Source organism: Mustela erminea, chromosome 9, assembly GCF_009829155.1.
Source record: "Mustela erminea isolate mMusErm1 chromosome 9, mMusErm1.Pri, whole genome shotgun sequence".
NCBI classification, from domain to species: Eukaryota; Metazoa; Chordata; class Mammalia; order Carnivora; family Mustelidae; genus Mustela; species Mustela erminea.
The window spans coordinates 75849515-75871162 of NC_045622.1; the positions used below are offsets into that span (position 1 = coordinate 75849515).

The following is a 21648-nucleotide window of genomic DNA, read 5'->3' on the forward strand; positions in this document are numbered from 1 at the left end:
AGAGGGGGGCAGAGCCGGGGCGGTCTTCCCGGATTGATCCTGAATGCTCTACCAGAGTGGAGGAGGCCAGGATGGGAGCAAAGAACACAACCCTTAGGATTTGGGGAGATACTCTCTGTTTTCGACTGATGAGTTTCACAGAATTTGATTTTTTTTTTTTTTTAACGTGAATAAACAAACGAATGAATCAACCCCCTTTGGGAAGATTTTACATAGTGGTATTGTTCTTTTCATCCGAAGAGCAGGGTTTTGGAATCCTAAACAGTTTGGGGGGAGCCCCGAAGAGCCAACTTTGCTTTGGAGGCATTAGGTATCGCAGCAAAATTAACTTCTGTCAGCCCAGGAAGGTGAATTGCCTAACCTAGCCCAGTCCTCCGAAGTTTTTACCGTCTTGACTAGAGAGGGAGCAAAAGCAGGGGTTAACAGACTCTTGTTTTCTTGGACATTCCAGTACAATTGGGGTGGGGGTGGGCTGTGCAGTACTTCCCTCCCGTTAACCTTTTCTGAAATCAAAGCCTTTCCTTTCCCGCTTTCTTCATCTTCATTCTCTCAACCTCCTTTCCCTTCATCCACTTCTAGTTAAGAGTCTGCAAGACTTGACCGTCCCTCTTGTAAACTCCTCCCTCTCCCCAAGCACCCTCTCCAGACAAAGCTAAGCCAGTTGTTTATAGGAGATCTTTTGTGGGGGGAAATAAGATCTGCATGGGCACAGGAACACCCATTTGGCCTCCTACTGTTAAAATAAAGGCTCAGACAAGTCGGATGTGCCAGCCAGGCGGGGAAAGTCCACCTTTCCCCCTCACCTAGCGCCGAGGTTCGCAGACGCCAGGCTGGGAAGGAGCCCTTGTGTCTCCTTGCTTCCTTCCCCCAACCTCTTAGACGCGGGGACGCTGATTAGCTGCAGCTGGGGTCTAGTTAGCCCGGCCTTTGAAATCGATCAATGGGTTCCTTCTCGAGGAATGCTCCCCCCTAACTGCGGAGGAGGGGGTGGTGGCTGTGGTGGCCTTCTCCAACATGGGCGTCCTGGTTCTGACCGCCTAAGAAAAGGTAAGGGACAGATGTCTGAGGCATGGGACAGACAGCCTTTGCAAGCACATAAGGGCCTTCTCACAAGGCTGCCTGGATGGGCTCTGGAAGGGGAAGGTAGCTTGAATTTCAGCCTGTGTGCTAACTAAACTTTGGGCTTATTTCTTCACTTTAGTGCTAAACGCCCTGCATTTGTGGTGTGGACGGACTGTGCTTTACTGGAGATACAGTCATATGGCACAATTTCTTTCACCCGGTGCAAAAAGGTCATGTGATTGCCACTGAGTTTTCTAGAATCTTGGTAAGAAATCTTAGTTAAAGCTTCAGCTTACAGGTATGATGAAATAGCAGGTCTTAGATTAATCGCAAATACCTTATGTGTAATTTTAGAATTTAGATTCAAGGCTGCAAGTCTGTATTATTGACTTTTGGAGACTTTGGAAGGCCAAAGTTACCTTGGTTGAAAACAATGAGGCTCTGACGATTTCTTTGCCAAGTTTTTTTTAAAACTGCAGCTGATGGTAAGGCTCTCTTGGTATCTTTGTGGTTTTGATACAGAGGCACAAACAGGATCCCACTATTTCTTTTCATTTTTTCCTAGCAACAATCAAGATTTTCCACTTAGTGTTTTTAGACTTGAGAAAAGACTGGAGAGAAGGGAGAAAATACCTGCTGTCAAAATGAGTAAGGCTTGTGTAGTTTTTCTGTCCTAAATGTTTTCAGGGTCAGTTGGGTTTTTACTACTGTTGTCTGCTTATATGAGACTATATGCAACAGATACATATTCAAGATGGTGTAGAACTCTGCTAGCTCTCAACCGCATTATAGTTAAGTAAAACAGAAATCTTTGTATCATAAACAACATCAAAACCCCCAAAATGTTCTCATGAATTAAGGTTCACTTAATCAACTTAGATGAAATTTTGAGGTAAGTCCTTAGCCTAATTGATTCATGACTTTCAGATGGTTTTCTATTCAAATTGTGTTTCAAGTTAATCTGGTAGGGGTCCAAAAACCAGTGCTAAATCCTTTGGAAGAATGAATTAGTAGGATTTTAAAAACTTGAAAGAAAATGCCATGAAAATATAAGACTCAATCCCCACTCAGTGTTAACTTTTGGGTCATGATTTGAGAAGGAATTATTACAATTATACCATCATTTAGTTCAAGACAAATCATCACGGAGAGAAGAGAAAGATTTTCTGGGGGAAAATAGCATTATTCTAAATTGGAGGCCAGGAAAGTTGAGTAGGATATTTTTAATGACTCTGTGAGTAAATAACCTTGTTACTTTGGGCAAAATATCTTAGGCCTCTAGTCTCTTATTAAAAACAAGGAATTTGGGACACCTGGGTGGCTCAGTCGGTTAAGCGTCTGCCTTCGGCTCAGGTTATGTATGATCTAAGGGTCCTGGAATTGAGCCCCATATCAGGCTCCTTGCTTAGCAGGGTCCTGCTTCTGCCTCTGCCTTCTGTTTTCCCTGCTTGTGTGCTCTCTCTCTCTCTGACAAATAAATAAATAAATAAAATCATTAAAAAAATAGAATCAGGAATTTGCTATATCTTCTAAGGCCCTTTTGAGTTTAAAGATTTTACTACAGACTTAGAAAAATTGATAATGAGTATCATTTTGCCATTATTCTTGGTGCTTTTTTTTTTTTTTAATTTGTGAACAAGTTGTGCCTCTTAGTCAACCTGTAGGTCCACTTTTAAGATCTAGAATAATCTTTCTGATTAAATGTTAGTTTTTATTTTCTAATTAGGGCCTTAGGATAAGATTTGGCATTCATGACATTGGTTGAGAATAGGTAGCTTTGTAGAGATGTTATTGGTTAGCCAAAATGAATCACAAAGGATGAAAGAACTCAGAATGATGGAAAAGCCATCTAGAGTAGTCCTTGGTTATTGGTTCTTTGAATTTCAGTTGAAAGATAGCATTTTATCCTTCCAAATTTTGAAAGGGTGTTTGGTGTGTGGTGTTCTTTGTTAGTTTAATTTTTTAAAATGGTGTTATTGGCCTATAAATTTTCTTTCTTCATTGTTTCACACTCATAACACACAGAATTGAATAAGGATGAGGTCGGTGCTATAGATCAGAACAAAATTGGCCTTTAAGGATGGGGCCCTTGACTTTGGGTTCATTAGCTTTCTGTTTTAAATGGCTACTATTAAGGAGTCTCTGTGTGTGTGTGTGTGTGTGTGTGTGTGTGTGTGTGTTGGGTAGGGGGTTGTGTAGTGATATCTTTTCTCATTTACTTTGAAGGTACGGCGTTCCCCTATCTTTAACTGGTGTCAAAAATGAGGTATAATTTGTTACCAAACTTTACTTTTAAAACACATGTAAACATCTCATTTTAGAGCTTAACATTTCCTTCATCGCTTGGGGTTTCATTCGCATCAATATGAAGAAAACTTTGGATTTTCCATTAATTATAGTTTTACTTAACACTTGTTTTCATTTCTCCTCTTTTGACTTTTTTTAATGATTTATAGTTCAATAAAATATTTCTATTTTTTTACAGAACTTTCTTTTTAAAATATGTCAATAGTAGTTTTATTTTGGTACATTTTCTATGAGGATGATTTGGGTTTAGCTATTACAGGGTATAAAATATAAACCAAAAAGTAGAACAAATACTCAATCTTCACAATTATATTTGAGGTATTAGCCTCCATTTTACACACTGGAGAACTCCAGTACAAAAAAAAAATTCATCCTACTGGAATAGAACAGCTATTAAATAGCTAGGTAGTAGAAGTATTTGACCCCACCACTTCTGATTCCCAATCTAATATTCTATCCATTAAGCAGGCTTCTCAGTGGATCTCATAGTAGACAGTAGTGATATAATATTTATAATTTTACTCTTTTTCTTTCTTTCCATTTATTTTCCATGCAGTACATTTTTGATAACATGTCAGCAAAGTCTAGAGAGAGACTGGAAACCATCTTGATTGTAATCAAAGCACACCTCTAGGTGGCGTGAAAGCATACTTTTTTTCAGAGTCAAAACTATGATGTCTTCAACCGGGATTCTGGAGCAACAGACTAAACAGTCTTTAAACATGTGATATTTTACTTATGGAGTCATTAATTTTTTTTCTTCTTCCCCTGGGCTAGTTCAGTCTCATCATATTCATAATGGTTATTCCAGAATCAGTTCTACTATGGAAAGAAAGAAAAAATAATACACACACACATTCTTTGAAGATTTCCGTATTAAGTTTCTGCATGTTTTTCCCTTTAAGTTTTATTTTTCTGAATTCCAAATCCCGAGGGTTGAGTTATTCGTTTTTAGAGAGACCCATACAGCGTGGAGAAGCCATAGTTCAGAGGGTCGTAGAAGCATTTCAGTCCTTCTGTCTCCAAAACAATTGGCTTTGCTTAGTACTTATCAAAGTCACTTATCAAGCTTTTAAAATATTTAGATTATCTGAACTTTCATGGTAATATCTTTCAGTATTTAGATATATAAAATGTTTTTCTTTCCCCCAAACCTAACTTTTTTTCTTCAATTCTAATAGATCCTTAATCATTTTATTTCCCATTTTTAAAAGCTACTCCTTGGCATCTCTTTTGGTTTTTGAAAACTTTTGAATAATTCAAAGGACCAGAAATGATCTTTCTGTTATAGTTTGTTCTTTGTGACCTAATTCAACTCATCCACTTGGTTAATGCTGAAAATTCTAAAAAGGTTACAATCTTGTACTGATCTTTTGTCTGAGTAATACAAATTTATTTGATTGTTATTCATGCTTAATGAATATTAATGTTATTCATGTTTAATCATTTCTGTTAGAAACTACTTCACCATAGGATAATTCTTCCACACTCCAGATTTTGATCCTAGCTGGATTCATTTCCATGTTTCTTACTCATGTCTCTGCCATATTTAAATTGAAGACTTTCATGCAGTGACTTTCAGCTAAACCACAAAGTCATGCTAGGTTTGACGGTGATTTGAAATATGAAAAATGGATCAGTGGAACTTGGGTTGAAATCCTGATTTTTTCCCAAGGCACGTAAACAGAAGAGGCCCTGTCTATGACAGTGACTCTAGGTCCCTGTATTTGGCATGTGTTTAATTGTCTAACTTCTATCACCTGCTAATTAACCACTAAACCTTCTTTCTCCCACTTTTGCTTCCTGGGGAAATATAATCTTATTATTTTTTCCCTTTGTATATAATTTTGATTATGTCCAAAGCAGCATAACAAAAATTGCCTAATTACTCTGATTGTTTTTCTTACTAATCATCTATAAAGATCAGAAGATAGTTTGAATTACATTTCTGGCAAAATACAGGACACACTACATGAGAAATAAATGTGCCACTGTCAAGGAAAAGAAAAACTTCACTGTTGGAAGAACTGAGGGGAAGGATTGTGTCCCTCTGGCTCATTGAAACTGTTACATGCCATTAGCTTACTGTAAACTATCCCTTGATGAATTCTTTGCTAGACAATGAGCTTAAGTATCTGAGGTGTCTTCTTGCTTTTACAGTGCAAAGTAGGATTCTGGTGCTTAAATGGAAGTTTGCAGAGCACATAATAGGATGTAGGTAAAGTTACTGAACTACCACATCTCACTTTCAGGAAAGTAGTGGGAGAGATTGTGTCTTGAGAAGAAAGGCATTTTGGAGGTAACCCTTTTAAGATTTCAATTAGTTATTTAAATGTATGAATCATGTGCTTAAATGTATTATTACTTAAATGTTTGTTTCTGAGACTAGCTAGCCTATAGGAATCCTAACCAGCCACAGGGAGATGTCTTGTTTTCCTGGGACTGGACCTATTTTTAAAAGAACTGGAGCAAAAATTTTTAGATTTCTGGTATTTAATCACAGGGTTTGGACAAAGCTTCAGGACATGATATGAAAAATATAATGATTGACTGCAAAAAAATAGGCAATGATGACATTCTGGCTCCTGTAATGATGATTTAGTAACCTACAACAAAATGTACTAAAAATCTTTCACTTTTGCACTGGTTCACTTTAGATAATTAGATATATACAGATTTATAAAAAATGTTTTTAAAGATAATTATTGATTTTTTTTCCAAAAAGTTATTTGAAAGCATAATTGTTTTGGAAATGAAATTGCCTATGTTTTAAGATTATACATTTATGACACTTTTTAGGTATTGACTCATGTTACCAGTCTTTTCTAATATTACACCAAAATGTTTGGGAAACTGTCACATCTTGCAATTTTCTGAACAAATAATGTTGTCTTATTTTTTTTTCCAAAAGCAGACTCAAAAGGCAAAAAATTAACCTATGCTAAGAGAATTAGAGTATAATAAGTAGAAACAAATATTACGTAAAGAATAAAACTGACAGAAGTATATACAATTTATGTTGGTAAATTTAAAATACCATAAATCTTGAAATATAGCTGAAAGCCCCATTATATCTACCGTACTCCTTGCCAGGTGCAAATGTTTTCATTTTCATTAGTCATACTATACTTGGTTATTTCATATGCACTATTTGTATACAGAATACAGTCCTACACATTGTTAAACTGATGAGTTTGTTTACCTTAGTGACTTTAATATTACTCCTGTAGTCTTAGGTCCTATAAATGATGCATGCAAAGTGCTACATTCAAGACCAAGTATATTTTCAAACATCCTTTCTGTAACCCATGCAGGGGACTGTGCCATCTATAAGGGGTCGGGTTAATGAAATCATCTTTTATTTTATAGACTTAAGACATTTCATTACTTCTACTCTAAAGATGACTGCAAGCAAAACTAGTCTGTAAAATGTATAAAGTGGGAAGAAAAAGTAAGATAAAAGAAAATCTTATGGCAGTATTTATTAGGATTGTGTGTAATTCTTGTGTTATAGTATGGGTTCTTGATGAATCTGTTTTGTAAAATATATCATTCTGGAAAGAATAATGGTCTTAGAGTATGAAGACCCAGGATCAAGCCTGACTCTGTCATGATCTAGTATATATGATCTTGGTTAAGTCACTTATCCTCTCTTGTTTTTTATTTTATTTTATTTTATTTTATTTTTTGGTTGTTGTAGTTTATTTTTTTCATTAATTCTAAGATGGGAATAAGTAGGTATTCTTTGAAAGCATTTCCTTTCCTTTCTCCCCACCAGTTCACTAAACTATGAGTCCATGATAGCTTACCCATATGCAAAGAACCAAGTGCTCCACTTAATCTTCTAGGTAATAGTTTTAAGAGTAGGGGTGCCTCTGAAAAACAATCTGAGGGTTTTGGAGGGGCGGGGGATGGGAGTTTGGGTGAGCCTGGTGTTGGGTATTATGAAAAGCACGTATTGCATGGAGCCCTGGGTGTGGTGCATAAACAATGAATTCTGGAACACTGAAAAGAAGTTAAAAACATAACAAAATTTTTTAAAAATTAAAAAAAATTTAAATTAAAAAAAAAAAAGAGTAGGGGTGCATGGGTGGCTCAGTCAGTTAAGCCTCTGCCTTCCGCTCAGGTCATGATCCCAGAGTCCTGGGATCCAGCCCGCATCAGGTGGTGAGTCTGCTCCTCCCTCTCCCTCTGCCTGCAGCTCTGCCTACTTGTGCTCTCTATTTCTCTGTCAAATAAATCAGTAAAATCTTAAAAAAAAAAAAAAAGAAAGAAAGAAAAGTAGTGGCCCTAGGTTCACAGTAAATAGTGCAAATTATGTCATTGCTTGTACTCAGTACTAAAAATTCTGTGGAAATCTATGGTTCAGACATTAACCCAAATGTTGGGAGTTTATAATTTGGATACTAAAATTTTAATCAAGCCCTTTTTGTTACTTTTGAATAAGTGGAATTTCTTGCCTTAGAAGCTTTTTCCAGTGTGATGTTTTACATGAGCTTAGTGTTTGATTTTTCTATTTGACCTCAGATTGCTGCTGTTCCCTACCAGGTGGTTGGTCAAAAGGGATAGGCCGTACAGAAAAAGCAAACAGTGTCTCATGGGGTTTAATAATTAATAACCTGACCTGTCATCAAAACGTCCATGGACCTGGTTCCTTCCTATGTCCTTGGCAGGAAGATTTTAACAAGAGACGTCTATATAAAAAGCAACTGCTCTTTTGTTTCCAAAACAGGTTTTACGAGTGCATAAATAATGTGCACTGCTCTGAGCCCAAAAGTGCGCAGTGGACCCGGCCTGTCTGATATGCATCAGTATAGCCAATGGCTGGCCAGCAGACATGAGGCTAATTTGCTACCGATGAAAGAAGATCTGGCCTTGTGGTTAACCAATCTATTAGGTAAGGTTATAAGATCTCATTTGGGGAGCAAAGATAACAGGGTTTTTTTTTTTCCCCCTTCATGTCATGTCCTTCACCTAGGCATGTGACAGCAACTTGGGAAGAAAGATTTCATTATTTGGATTTTATGTCTGGGAAACCTGAAGAATGTGGAAAATTTAAAAGAATTTCTCAATATCTCTCACAAGAACTGTGCTTAGCAATTCCAGTGTCATGCACTGAAAGGTGGAAATGTGTGGCCAAATCGCTTGTTTCATCTATACGCTGATCTGATTGATCTTGGATTTCTCTTTCATGCAGCTGACCACTTTGGCCTGTTCTTTTGACATTGTACACAGGCCATAGCCTGTGAAATCAGACTTCTAAAACTAGATTTCTTTGCCCTACTTTTGTAGCGCACCTTCTGAAATTGCTGAATGCCCAGGCTTGAGAACAAAAACATCTATCCTCTGTCTAAAAGAGCTAACTGGAGTCACCCGACCTTGAACTGAAATTTTTCTTCTCATTTTACTTTTGTTTTTAAGTACTCTTCCAAAAGCTGTCTCTGAGAAACATGCTACTTCACATTAAGGCTGCCTCTTTTTCTTTCTTTCTTTTTCTTTTCTTTCTTTCTTTCTTTTTTTTTTTCCATTTCTATAGTGCCAGCATATTCATAGGATATAATTTCAACCCTGTGCAAAATGGAGTCATGCATTTAAAGAATCATCATCTAGAGCAGTGCTGTTTTCATTAGTAGATTTTCCCAGAGAACAGGATGAAAACCTGAGGGAAAGACCCTTATGGACATATAAGATAGAAGATTTGAATATTGAGTAAACATAGAATTTATATGGTGCTTTATTATTTGCAGAAAGGATTTCACTAACATTATTTTGTTATTTAAAAACTCCTTCAAGGCAAGTATTTTTTTTTCTCCCCACTTTCTAGCTGATGGAACTAAGGAGCTTAGTGAGGAGCACCCTGTTTATCTAAAGTCCTAGCAAGGTTTTAACAAGATTTGGCAAGATTTTGGCACATTTCAGCAAGATGTTCCTTTTGCTCACCACGGCTCTGGGGTTTTGTGTGGCCACTGCATTTTTTTTTTAAAGATTTTATTTATTTATTTGACAGAGAGAGAGAGAGATCACAAGTAGGCAGAGAGAGAGGGGGGAAGCAGAATCCCTGCTGAGCAGAAAGCCTGATGCGGGGCTCGATCCTAGAACCCTGGGATCATGACCTGAGCCAAAGGCAGAGGCTTAACCCACTGAGCCACCCAGGTGCCCCCGTGACATTTTTTTAAGCCTTCATCGTGAGGGTAGATGTCTCCTTTTTCCACAGTGTGTACACCATTTTGACGACTCTGTGTAGTGCAGCCAAAGCTACTGCGTATGGCTGTGCAGGATTCCTGCCATAGGGTAAGGACAGAAATGCAGAAGACATTCCCGGGAAGACCCTGCACTATGCTATGGCACTATATCCTCTAGAAGGAAGGGGCTACCCCTCTTAGTAAGACATCTGTATAAAGGAGGAGCTTTTGGGACACCTGGGTGGCTCAGTTGGTTAAGCAGTTGCCTTCAGCTCAGGTCATGATCCCAGCGTCCTGGGATCAAGTCCCACATCGGGCTCCTTGCTTGGCAGGGAGCTTGCTTCTCCCTCTGCCTCTGCCTGCCATTCTGCCTGCCTATGCCTGCTCTCTCTCCCTCTCTCTCTCTGATAAATAAATAAAATCTTTTTTTAAAAAAAAAGGAGGAGCTTTTATCTTCATCACATACAGGGAGTCAAATTTGTCTAGACAGATGGATTTTTTTTCCTCTTCCTCTCCTTTTTTATTTCATTTTTTATTTTTTTGTCTCTCGAGGTTTCACTAATGTTTGTTACGTATGTGAGTAATTTATTATGAACTTTGAGCTATCTTCAGCTGTGGTCTACCCCAAGTACAGCAGCATAGAGTGGGAGTTACAAACACAGACATGAAATAGACCTCCTGCTGTGTATGAACCCAGATCTGCCACTTACTAGCAATATGACCTTGGGCAAGTTACTTGACCTGTCGGGGCCTCAGTCTCCTTTTCTGTAAAGTGGAAATAATGTTAGTGTCTCCTTTGTAGGGTTGCTGTGGGGCTAAGTGATTACATTAGGTGTATCTCAGTGCTGGGCATATTGTAAATACTATACAGTTCTTCATTGTTATTCCATTGTTATTCCATTTACAGAGTTCAGTGATACTGTTAATTTGATTGTGCGGTAAGTTTGTATATTCAACAAACGTTTGAGAGTGCTGCAACATAATATATTCGTTTAAAAAATGGACTCTGGTGGGACACCTGGGTGGCTCAGTGGGTTAAAGCCTCTGCTTTTGGCTCAGGTCATGATCCCGGGGTCCTGGGATGGAGCCCCACATCGGGCTATCTGCTCAGCGGGGAGCCTGCTTCCTTCTCTCTCTCTGCCTGCCTCTCTGCCTACTTCTGATCTGTCAAATAAATAAATAAAATCTTCAAAAAAAAATGGACTCTGGAATTAGAACACTTGAATTCAAATCTCAGTTCTACCGTTACCCCTCTTATACTAGGCAAGTGTCGTAACGCAATGTGCCTCAGTGTTGTTATCCGTAAAACAAGTATAATACTAATAACAACCTCATTGTTTGAAATTTGAATGAGATCCCCAGCTCTAGAACAAGATCTAGCACATTATAATTAACTGGCTGGTAAGTACTAACTATTTCAATTAACTGTTTCAGACACAGTCCGCTAAGTACTGGAGAGTAAAATAGTGATTGCGAATACAGTACCAGTTCTTATAGGGCTTGGGATAGATTGAAAAAGAAACATTTTAAATAAGGAAGTGAATAAATAATTCACTAATTAGACTTGTTTTTTTATTTTATTTTTAAAAAAGATTTTATTTATTTATTTGGTAGAGACACAGCGAGAAAAATAATACAAGCAGAGGGAGTGGGGGAGAGAGAAGCAGGCTCCGCACTGAGCAGGGAGCCCGATGTGAGCCTTGATCCCAGGACCCTGGGATCATGACCTGAGCTGAAGGCAGATGCTTAACGACTGAGCCACCCAGGTGCCCCTAACTGGACTTGTTTTAAACTTTAAAAGATATAGGTTGCAATAAGAATGTAAAAAGAAGGAAATAAGAATGGATTAAAACATCAGAGGGTTTGGGGTGGGGGGATCCCTTTTAAAAAATCTTATATTTAATTGAGAACTGAAGAATAATTAATAGCTAGCCGGACAAAGCATGGGAGAAGAGCCCAAGTGGAAGGAATGTCATATGCTGAGATAGGAAGGAGTTTGGTACCTTGGAACTTAATGAAGACTGGTAATAACAGCAGTGATCAAGAGGGGGGCAGGATTTCATGTGATGTTTGGGGGCTGGTTGCATATTGCTTTGAAGACAGTGTTAAGGAGCTTTATAATTTATTGTATGATCAAGGAGGAGCCTTTGAGATTGTGGGAAAGATTGTGATTAGAGTATACCCTGATTGTGTAGGCATGTTCCAGTGTCCTATGACTTGTCATCAAAGGCATTTCAGTTGGTGAATGTGATCATTTACAGAGCAGTTTGATCAGGGTAAGCAGCCCAGGACATCCTCAAAGAATAGAGAGTCAGTGTGTGTGTGTAATGGAAAGATCCCTGGACCAAAAGCCAGGAGACCTGGCTCCTAACTGGGTGTCAGGAGACCTGGCTTCTGATTCTGGCTTTGCCACTCAGTAGGAAATTTGCCCAGAGTCACTCAGCTATCTTTTTTGGGCTCTGTGTCCTCAACCATAAAATGAAGGGCTTGGAGTGGATGATCTCTAATGTCCTTTCCAGTTCCAAAAGTTTAGGTTTCCAAGAAATCCATCTCTTCAGACCCAGTTTGAGATCATCAATATGCATAAACAAGGAACAAGTAATTTACATAAGTGAATACTCTTTCTTTTAAAGAGTAAGAAGAATAATTTTTTTTTTTTGATGCTGGTAGTTGGTGACAAAAATGCAACTTATGGCTTGTGAATTTTTCTCAGAAAAGGGATCTTCAAGATATAGTCAAGTACAACCTTGCATTGACTTAAATTCATAAAAGTAGATAGATAATAGCTTTCAAGTGAATATCCTCATGGTAACTTAGAAAGTAGACCAATAACTTGAGATTATTTTAAAGTGGTAAAACATATGGAGTTAAGAAAATACACTATGTACTAGAATGGTGAAAATAAGGAAGGGAAGAAAAAAATGTATGGTTATGATAGTAGATATTTTTATTATACATAATAGATACTTTTAGAATTCACATAATTTAGAAATGGAACCATGAAAGTAAATTTTTAAATTATTTATTATTGACCATTTTATCACTTTAAATATTTGCAAATGTACATTGTGTAGCTCTCTTTCAAGTCTTATTTTTCATCTACTTGAAAGTTAGAGATGTTTTGAAAATAGTTTCAATGTTGATACTGTCTCTATGTAAAGTATCTGCATTTTTTGGATAGTAGAAATTTATATACTAAATTAAAGCTTTTAATTAGGTAATGATGTGGACCTACTTGTGGAATGGCTTTCTGTCTCTTTAGTAATACTTGATTGGAATATAACTTTTTCCTTTTATGTCTTTTAAAAGGAGTATTAATGGTTTTCTAAATTCATGTATTTCTGGTCCTATACATAAAATGTCAACTGGAAGATTTAGTTTCTTAAGGAACACTCAATGTGTATTCAGATTTTTTTGATAGATAAAAATGTTTGATAGAGAAGAAATTATTTCATTAGTTCATAGACCAATATTCACATTCATGCCATATATGGAGGTATAATACATAATTTTCAGGTGCTATATGCTTAATCAGTAACAATAATAAACACCATTTTACATTCTTAGGTATAGAATTAAGGCAACAATGGCAATTTTTTAAATTAAAATTCATATATTAGAATATTAAATTCCAGCTATGTTGCGATAAATTAACTAGTTAAGATGAATAAATAGTTATGGTAGTTGGGATTTGTTTATGAAATAGCATACATACTTGATTCATGAGAAGATCATCACATAATGTTTACTGTCTACTCACATATCCTTGGAGATACCTACTAATCTTGTTGAAAATAGTCTTTCTAGTCCAAGTACGTTTTCTGGTGGCTAGAACCATGGTGCATTTTATGACCAACTTTCAGAAAAGACAACAAATGAATCCCAAAGACCCCTTTATTGTTACCTAAGAAACATTTCTCTGGCCATTGTCCCCTGCTACATTAAATGTATACATTTCTACTTTTTTTCAGTCTTCTGTTTTGTTATTTTTGTTCATGAAGGCTATTGCCCATTTATTATTTAACTGTGTCCTTAGGACATATTTGAGTATCAAATGATTATACAAATAAGTCTTGGGGAGACATTTAATTGTTATTTTGAAAAAATGGCATGTTCTTAAATTAACAGTCCCTGATTATATAGTCCATCATGAGACACATTATGAACTTCATGGTTACTGATGGAGTATTGAAGATTGTTGTTGACTTGACTTTGAAATGAATATACTAATGTAAATGATCTCAAATTGTTTATTTCACCTGTTGTTTCTTTAACATTTGAAAATAATGGTCTACCTTTATTTTCAATTAGTATTTGCTGAATAACACTATGTGAACCATATGGCAATATATTTTTGAGAAAAGATTTTAGTTACTAAGCATCAAAGGAATTGACATTGTTTTTAAAGATTATAGATTTTTAGAATGTAAGTATATATGGATTTGGATATATGGACTTTGAGTAAATCATAAAATATATTACAAATTACTTAATGTTCAATTGATTTCACTTAAATTTAGAAATGCATCATGGTAATTGATACTATGGTGATTTACCCTTTGTCTGACTTTTCCATATGCACAGAAAAGAAAATCCATTTGTGATATGCTTAATATAATCAATAAATAGTATTTCAAAAATTTCTGTTTTTTTTTAATTAATCATATTTCAACATTAACCAGTTAAGCACCTGTTTACTGGAGTTGCTGCTGTTCAATGCAACTGCTTTCTAATAAGTTCAGAACAACTTTTCTTCCTTCTTTTTCCTAAAGCCATTTACCAGATCCTTAGCCAGCCGAATTCTCAATGTAGACAATATAGATATAGATGATAAAAATTGATATAGACAATAAAAATTCCTTAGGAATGATGGTATCTTATGCTAGTTCAAAAGTTTAAAGCATCAAATTTATGTTCACAAATTGACACCTTTCAGAGATGATAATTACTTTTTTTTTTTTTTAAACCCAACTCTTCCAACAGAAACAGCTTTGTCTTTTCTTGACATTAATGTCAGATAGATACTTTGAATCAGGAGAGAGCAGGTATTGATCTAGGGCTTCTGGATATAATGAATCATTTCCTATCTCCCTATCTTCAAAACCCTGAATAATGTAAGTTAAGACAGCAGATGAGTTGCTGTGAGTTCTCCAATTAGAGAAATATACTGGGATCGAGAAGGGCACTTGAGTCTGCAGTAGAGTTGGGTCCTGTCTGCATCAGCTTAAGAGATAATGTGCACCAGTTTTCTTCTGCAGGGAATCAGGACTCCCATCAAAGCATCCTGAATGACTTCTTCAGCCATTCTCTGATGTGCACAGTGGACTGCTCTTCAGTCTTTAGCAACAGTATCTTTATCCCCAAGTGGTTTTTGTTGTTGTTTCAGAAAGGTTTCATTGGAGTTCTACAAAGAAAAAGACCACAGAATTAGGGAGACTGCTTTATCATAGAAAATAGTCATTGGTGTATTTAGCAAGTATTTGTTTGAGTAGCCAAGCATAGTGGCTAAGAGCATTAGGCTCTAAACCTAGATATCATGGGTTAAAGATCCAGATTTACTGAGTAATTTTAAACAAATTATTTAATCTAATACCTCAGTTTCATCATCTGTAAAATGGGTACCATAATGGCACCCACTTCACAGATTTTGGTGAGGAGATTAAAAACATGAATACATGTAAAGCTCCTGGCATACAGTTAAACCTCGAATGTTAAACAGCATTATTAGATGTTACTGTACCTTTAGGAACCTGTTTAGTACTGCTAACTTACTGGGAGGAAGACTTTCTTTCTCAGCAAAGTAGAAGATAAGAAGAATTCTTTTTCCAGGTGGATGCAGCCTAAAACACTACTGATTGATACTTAATCATTATGGAAATTATGGCAAGTGCATACTTCTGGGAGGAATGATGTGTATAAGCATGTGTGCTGATTTAGTTACTTGACAAAAAATTTCAGGCAGATCTTTGTTTCATATGATTGGGCCCCAGCATTTTATGAGAAAGTGACTAACCACAATCTTTAACCAAATTCCCTGATCTTTGTCTATTGGCAAGCTGTCAATCGTGACTAAATTGGTGATATGAAGATGAAAGTTCACAATTATGAACTCAAGAAGTAAAGACTGGGCGATTTTTTTTTTTTTTTTTTTTAAGTAGGCTCCATGCCCAGCATGGAACCCAGCACAGGACTTGAACTCACGACCCTGAGATCAAGACCTATGCCGAGATCAAGAGTCAGAGGCTCAACCAACTGAGCCACCCCAGCACCCTTAGACTAGGCTATTTTAGATTAACCTTCAAGTTAATAGTCTTTACATTCCAGTGTGGGTCAGTTGGTACTCCATGATTACTTTATTGTGTCTAGTCGTTGCCCTATGTTTTCTGAAACATACCAATAACACAGAAGGACAGAGCTAGGGAAGAAGTGGTCCTACAATTCTAGAATCCTACTGCATCTAGTGGTTTTAATCTATTGTGTCAAAAGAGCTACATAATTCTGATTAAAGAAGATCTGGTTTTGCCTAACAGAGATATTTAGCTTTTTATAATGTTTACTCAAGAAATTGTAATTAGTGCTTCATATAACTTGCTCTAATGGACTTGTCATGGTTAAATTGAATTAACTTTATGTAATGATTTAAAAAAAATTTTGGTAATATTAATGTAATAAGAGTGAGGTAATATATAATTCTATATAAAAATTATACTGATCTCTTACAATTATAAAGTATGTTTAAAATAATTTTATGATTCTTTGGATGGAAAATATGTTACATATGAAGATTAAAAAACCTTCTCCATCTTGCATTTTCCCTTCATTTGAGTCGTATGTTTCAACTCTAATGTAACACTGTCTGTTTTAGCAAAAAAACCCCACCTTTTGGAGCTATAAAATATACAGAATTGAAAGCTGACTCCTAATATATGTTTCATTAGATACAGATGTTTAATGTGAATTCTTCAAGTAGTCATAAAAATCAGAGTAACTAAAAATTGTCAGGTATAATGCAAAAAGCAAAAATCATACCTTTTGGTAAATTGTTAATAACTTTTTAACGAAAGGCATTTTTCTTTTTATACTTTACAAGTTCCTTTAAATTCATTGTAATCATCTTGTCACTTAACATTATGAATAGAATCTTTAAATTGCCATGGAACATTACGGAATACAAATACCTAAGGTCTTTTTCAAATATAGAGAATTTTATAAGTAATTTATAAAGGAATCATTCAGCAATTTGAAGTAAAATCTACCTTTCTTACCTTGAAATCTAATTGGTAATTTTGAAAGTATTTCCAATATTTACTTTTCATACTTATTTCCAAAATAACTTTCTTACTAGGGAATACAGGCCAATATGGTGAATGCATAATACAAATTTTGTTGTGCTGACTTTTTGTATCCTGAAAATATTATTTTCATTCCTGAATTAAGTTGTGCTGTACACAATTTAAAAATAATAGTAGTTTTGTATAGGCTACCTCTGTGGTGAGTAGTTAGAGCTACTATGTTTTACCACCTGCAGAAGTCATTATCTTAACTGGGGGCTCAAATGCGAAGTATCCAGTGGGGGAAAAAGAACATTTTTAAAAAGGTAATTTTCTTTCCTTCTTTACCTGCTCTTCCCCCCAAAACGGTAAAAAAAAATTTCAAACAGATATTTCTTGAAATCCAAATATATTACGTATTATAAGTTGAACTTTAAGCCAATAGTTTATCTGTTTTCCAGTTGGATTATATTTAAATGTTCATGGGTTTGAGCTGCATGCATTTTTTTCCTAAGATAAAAGCTAATCCGATGAGATTCTCTGTCTAAAACTTTTTTTCTTTGCTTGAACTTAACTACTTTTTCCAAAAATAGTACCCAACATTTTCTCAAAGTTTTCCAGTAGTTTATTTCTTCATTTGTAACTTTACATGCTCACTGAACACATTTTCTAGGTTCCTACCAAGATAACAACATACTTAAATCTGTAGGAACACACAGATACACACACACACACAGACACACAGACACAATATGTCCCAAGAGGTTTGAGGAAGACAAAACTTTACACAAAACATATTACTAGCAATAGAAGAGGTTTGATAAGTTGCCAAAATGAGTGATGGCCTTGGGTGCGACCACATAGAAAAGAGATCACTATCCACTAGGAAAACCTCTTTCTGGATTTCTGATTAAAGGAAAGAGAGAACTTGGTCAGGTAGGTACAAGGGAGGAAGACATAGTAGGCAGGGGCCATGCCAGGAAGAAAGGCACGGTAGTAGGATTGGGAAGTCTTGTTGGAGAAACTCTGAAGCCAGGGTGCAGACCAAGAATCAGGGGTGAGTATAAGGATGTTAAATTAGAAAGGTTAATTAGAAGCATAAGGGTCAGTCTTTTGATACGTTCAAGTGGTTATATTTCATATTTTGGGTGGCAGAGAAGACTAGGGACTATGCAATGAAGAAGAATAATGACCCAATGAGGCTGGTGTTTAGCAATCATAATTTTAGCCATGAGTATGATGTGTATTGGAGAGAGAAGTTGAGGGTACAGTGTAGAGCTGTTGTTTTTGTTGTTAGAGGTTTAGGTATCAAATCATGAAAATTTTTATTAAGATTATGGTACCAGAAACAGAAAGAATCATGAATCTACAGGACTTGTGACTAATATGTTATAGGAAATTAAGCCAGGAAAATAAAATATGCCAAAACTTAGAAAATTAGAGTACCAGGAAAAGGAGAGAACTTTGGGGGAAATGAATTTAAGAAGCATATAAGAAAAAAATTAGTTTGTTTATAAGGCTGAGGGAAAAAAGGAATCAGGAGTGACAGGTATAGGGTAGAGGGTTTTTTTTGGGGCTGATAAAAATGTCCAGAAATTGTTTGTGGTGATGACTGCACAACTCCAAATCTACTAAAAGCCACTGAATTATACACTTCAAATGGGTGAATTGTAAGGCAGGTGAATTATATCACAATAAAGCCATTATAAAATTAAAGGGAAAAAAAGAGAAACAAAATATGTCTTGGGAGAATATAAGAAAGAAGACAACCTTTAACTGGTTAAATGTCAGGGATAGACAATTGTGACTAATGTTCAAATGAGCGGTAGTAGAAGCTGAGTGGTTTGGAGAAGAGAGAAGAGCAGAGATGAAGCTGATAATCCATAGTTCAAAGATGGTAGTAAGAAGACGAATGGTAAGAGAGGTAGACTTTCTTTGAGAGTTTATCTCTTGTATTGGTTTTACCTGTAATATCTTTTTTTAAAATTTTTTATTTTTTATAAGCATATAATATATTTTTATCCCCAGGGGTACAGGTCTGTGAATCGCCAGGTTTATACACTTCACAGCACTCACCATAGCACATACCCTCCCTAATGACCATAACCCCACCCCCCTTCTCCCAACCCCCCTCCCCCCAGCAACCCTCAGTTTGTTTTGTGAGATTAGGAGTCACTTATGGTTTGTCTCCTTCCCAATCTCATCTTTCATTTATTCTTCTCCTACCCCCTTAAGCCCCCATGTTGCATCACCACTTCCTCATATCAGGGAGATCATATGATATTTGTCTTTCTCTGATTGACTTATTTCGCTAAGCATGATACCCTCTAGTCCCATCCATGTCGTCGCAAATGACAAGATTTCATTTCTTTTGATGGCTGCATAGTATTCCATTGTGTATATATACCACATCTTCTTTATCCATTCATCTGTGGATGGACATCTAGGTTCTTTCCATAGTTTGGCTATTGTGGACATTGCTGCTATAAACATTCGGGTGCACGTGTCCCTTTGGATCACTATGTTTGTATCTTTGGGGTAAATACCCAGTAGTGCAATTGCTGGGTCATAGGGTAGTTCTATTTACAACATTTTGAGGAACCTACCTGTAATATCTTAATCAGGGAAACAAACTCAATAGAACTTAGAAGTGCGGTTTATGCATTGGCCATGCTAGTGCAGTTGCCAGTGGTGGCTGAATTTTGATGTACCTTCCTCTATTTCAAATTAAAGAGAAGAGAGCTTTGGTGTCTTATAACCAAAGACATAAGCAAAACACAGAATGCCTGTTCTACTTTTGTCTTTGCCTTGCTGCCCAGAGTAACTGAACGGGCTATTGAGGATGAGAACCAAATGAATATCAGAGGTCAAATTGTACAATCCTTGACAAAACTGTTTGGGTTTCATTGACTGGTTGTTTTTTAGTCCTCTTGATTGCCAAGTGGTGGGACTCTCACGTAGATATCATTGTGCCACTTTAACCATGAAATAAAACTTTAATGCAGTTGAAATTATGTTATGAAAATATAAAATGTTGAGATTCTTGCTGCCAAAGGAAAGCATAAAATTCTAAAGAAACCATTGTTTTCCTTGGGTTCCCATCCTAAATATTTGTAACTGAACTGGAATAGAAATTTTGGTGATAAAAACTGTGTCAAATATGCCGGCAGGAATGTCACATTTGCACTGGGGAATGACTGTGTTTCTATAATGCTTCTCTTTGTTACTGCAGGGAAGGAGATTACAGCAGAAACTTTTATGGAAAAACTGGATAATGGTGCCTTGCTCTGTCAACTTGCAGAAACTGTTCAGGAGAAATTCAGAGAGGGCATGGATGCTAACAAGCCTCCAAAGGTAAAAGATCCCCAGGCAAAAATCATTCAGGGAGTGGATTTCATTTATGAAATGAGCAGATTGTAATTTTAGTATTTTGTTGTCAATGGGCATATTAATATGTCTGTTAACAAAACACAGAGGGTGCATTTTAATTAGACAACATATTATTTGTACTCTGATTACGTAAATTACATAATCCTTTCAGTAAGTCTAATTAACTAGAAGGTTATGGAAATTGATGGTATTGATACAAAACAAGGACTGTGTATAAACTGGTTTAGTCTGATGTATTGATTACAAATTTAGCACAGAAATATTTATGTCGGGCGCCTGGGTGGCTCAGTGGGTTAAGCCGCTGCCTTCGGCTCGGGTCATGATCTCAGGGTCCTGGGATCGAGTCCCATGTCAGGCTTTCTGCTCACCGGGGAGCCGCTTCCTCCTCTCTCTCTCTCTGCCTGCCTCTCTGCCTACTTGTGATCTCTCTGTCAAATAGATGAATAAAATCTTTAAAAAAAAAAAAAAAAGAAATATTTATGTCATCAGGAGATGAAAAAAAAAATCTGGCCAGGAATGGTTTACTAAATAAATATTTGTTTCCAAATAGATCTTTATGGCAGTTTATTAGAATAAAGTGTCTAGAGTGTATAATTTTTTTGTTTGTTTTAAATAAGTTGTAGCATCGAACTAAGTCCTTTGGACAGTTTTTTTTTTTGAGTGCTCAGATTTCTTTTCTGCATATATTCTTTTTTTCTTTCTTTTTAAAAATTTATTTAAGAGGAACGAAAGAGAGATACAGAGAGAGAGAGAGAGAGCATGTGCTGTGCGCATTCGCTCTGGGCTGGAAGAGGGCAGTGACAGACAGAGAGGGAGGGAAAGAATCTCAACCAGACTCCCTACTGAGTTCAGAGACCAAGCTGGGGCTCAGTCCCAGGACGCTGAGATCATGACCTGAGTCTGAATCAAGTGTGGACCCTTAACTGACTGAGCCACGCAAATAGTCCCATATATTCTTTAATGATTATTATAAGCACATAATGACAGTATGGTGCTTGACGCTTTTTGAAGGAAAGAGATAGTTGACACTTTTCCTAATTTTTGATAGAGAAGGAAAAAGGTAAGAAAAAAATCAGGTTAAAATAATGTTGAAAACAGCTTTAAATGAAATGAACAAGAAAATTGAAATGAATGAACTGAGTTAATGAGTAAAAAAAAAAAAGTAAAAATAAAAAAGAGTGAAAACCTGCTGCTTCCACTGCTTGTGTTCTCTCTCCCTCACTGGAAAATAAATAAATTTTAAAAATCTAGGAAAAAAAAAGTAGAAAGAAAGAAACTGGCCTCTACTTCAACTTACCAAGGAGGAAATAACACCGAAGAGGAGGACAATGTATATAGAAGGTTCACTGTGAAATGATTCGTAAAGGGATAAAATTGCTGGGCCCAGATTCTTTGGAGAGCATTATGTTAATTTGCATTGGTCCTAAAACTTCCAT

At 36.3% G+C, this 21648-nt stretch overlaps 1 protein-coding gene across 2 annotated transcripts in view; it reads left to right on the plus strand.

Annotated features, from left to right (window-relative positions):
* The first annotated feature begins 657 nt into the window (after positions 1-657).
* The window catches only part of GAS2 (growth arrest specific 2), a 126237-nt gene continuing 105246 nt past the window's right edge, over positions 658-21648 (plus strand). Inside the window, exons 1-3 of one of the 2 annotated variants that reach the window (XM_032358565.1) lie at positions 658-1047; positions 8102-8266; positions 20055-20176. In XM_032358565.1, the coding sequence (XP_032214456.1) occupies positions 8122-8266; positions 20055-20176 (267 nt within the window). In that variant the 5' untranslated portion in view covers positions 658-1047; positions 8102-8121. The remainder of the gene's footprint in view (positions 1048-8101; positions 8267-20054; positions 20177-21648) is intronic. The other variant, XM_032358566.1, reaches the window with a different exon arrangement.